The 2,312-nt window shown below is 42.3% G+C and overlaps 1 protein-coding gene across 1 annotated transcript; it reads right to left on the reverse strand.

Moving 5' to 3' along the window:
• Positions 1-380: 380 nt before the first annotated feature.
• Positions 381-1,310, reverse strand: LOC102861671 (olfactory receptor 4S1-like). The gene has a single exon (XM_006896757.1). The coding sequence runs from the start codon at positions 1,308-1,310 to the stop codon at positions 381-383; it is 930 nt and encodes a 309-aa protein (XP_006896819.1).
• Between the last annotated feature and the right edge of the window lie 1,002 nt (positions 1,311-2,312).

Here is a 2,312-nt window from a genome sequence, read left to right on the forward strand (position 1 = left end):
GAATTCATAAGGCATGATCACATTTAATCAAGTGGTATTATCCATTAAATAGATGAGATATCTGAATTCGCTAAAGACTCACAAGTTTTGTTGAATGATAAAAAGTGTGAAGGCCTCTCAATATCACACTAACTGCCTCTTGGGCTATAACCTCGCAGAGAACCAGGATTACATCTTACTTTTTCTTATATACTCAGGGCCTCATTTATTGTTAATGCTCAGTAAATATTTGATGAATAGTGGACTGAATGAATAGGTGGGGTTAGTACTACAATAAAAATACTAAGAGGAAAGTTTTCATTACATGCATCAAACTGAAGATAGATGTTACAAAACTGAAGTTTCACAAGTTCCTGAGTAGATGGAGATCCTTTGTAATGTCACTTTTTCTCTGAGTGCTCCTTGACCCTAAACAACTTCCTCATGGCATTTTTCACCTCATTGTTTCTCAATGTATAGATCAAAGGGTTCAATAAAGGTGACATCACGATGTTGAAGAGAATGACAAGTTTGTCAGCAGCCAAGGTAGTGGAGGGACGAATGTACATGAACATAGGGGGCACAAGAACCAAAAGAACAGTGATGATATGGGAACCACAAGTGGACAGAGCCTTACGTCGGCCCTCAGATGACCGGCTTTTCAGGTTCAGTAAAATAACCACGTAGGAGATGATGAGAATGAGGAAAGAGACCAAGGAGATCATGCCACTGTTGGCCACCACAATGAGCCCCACCATGTAAGTGTCTGCACAGGCAAGCTTCAGTAGGGGATGAACGTCACAGAAGAAGTTGTCAATCTCATTGGGTCCACAAAACGGCAGCTGGACTGTGAGGAGGGTCTGCAGGATGGAATGCAAGAAGCCAGCCACCCAAGAGGCTCCAGCCAGTAGACTACACTTCCTTCGATCCATGATGGTTGTGTAGTGCAACGGTCTACAAATGGCCACGTAACGGTCGTAAGCCATGGCTGTGAGGAGAAAGATCTCAGTACCACCAAAGAAGTGGGCTGAAAAGAGCTGGGTCATACAGCCATTGAAGGAGATGGTCTTGCGCTCCACGAAAGTGTCTGCAATCATCTTGGGTGTGGTAGCAGAGGGATAGCACATATCAGCAAAAGATAGGTGGCTGAGAAAGAAATACATGGGAGCTTTCAGGGTCTTGCTGGCATTGATGGTGACAATGACGAGAAGATTCCCGAACACCGTCAACACATGGAAGAGCGAGAATACTACGAAGCAGGCATGCTGCATCTCCTTGCTCTGGAAAAGGCCAAATAAAACAAACTCGGTCACGTTGTTCTTGGTGCCCATGGATTCACTGCCTCAAGCACCAAGGAGGTGTCTGACTCTGCAAGGACAGAAATTACATGACATAAGAAAGCTCCCCAATGAGTTCCCCTGACCCCATGAACACTTTAGAACATTTTTAGGACATCTGTAATTTCTGTGTTTCAATTATATATGCTATAAACTGCCGTGATTCTTCTGACATTCTTCTCTAATTGTTGGGCTAAGAGTTGTTGTAAGGCAAGGCCTCTGACTTCTAATGTCTAGTAATGATTAGATCAATCCCTCTAGCAGCTGGGATAAATGAGGAAGAAAGGAATGGCTAAATACCTGTTTTGTCTACATTATACCACATCCAAGACTCAACTCTTCATCATTATCTTTAAGAAATGAGAGAAACTCCTTCTGTGAAATTTACAGCCTCTGAAAACCTTCTGGAGAGTAAGCTGAGAGTTGGTACCAACACAGTGGCACATAACAAGAACCAATATATATGCATTTATATATTGTTGTTGTTTACCATAGGGTCAGAATCAACCCTTCTTACCACTAGACCACCAAAGCTGACATGTTGATAGATGATAGATAGATAGATAGATAGATAGATAATAGACAGATAGACAGACAGACAAAGAGAGAGGGAACCCATGGTCTTTTCAATCACTTGCAATGTTTCTGGGAACTGATGAATAGGGATTATAGAAGAATTGATGATTTTGTGCCATAGTGTTGGAGAAGAGCACTAAATATCCCATGGACTGCCAAAAGAACAAATAAACATGACCTGGAGAAAATAAGCCAAAGTGCTTGATCCTTGGAGGCAAGGACTGTGAAGCTTCATCCCATATACTTTGGCCATGTTGCTAGGAGAGGCTATTCCTTGAAAAGGGACATCATGCTTGGAAAGGTAGAGGGTCAGTGACAGAGAGGAAGACCCTCAATGAGATATATTGATACAGTGACTGCAGCAGTGAGCTCAAGTATGTCAGAGAGGATGCAGATGATACAGGGTTAAGATCTGCTGTT

This window comes from Elephantulus edwardii, unplaced genomic scaffold, assembly GCF_000299155.1.
Source record: "Elephantulus edwardii isolate Elephantulus edwardi_28Jun2011 unplaced genomic scaffold, EleEdw1.0 scaffold00189, whole genome shotgun sequence".
NCBI lineage: Eukaryota > Metazoa > Chordata > Mammalia > Macroscelidea > Macroscelididae > Elephantulus > Elephantulus edwardii.

Coding starts and splice junctions, on each gene's coding strand:
- LOC102861671 (XM_006896757.1), bottom strand. CDS start 1,310: ATGGGCACCAAGAACAACGTGACCGAGTTTGTTTTATTTGGCCTTTTC.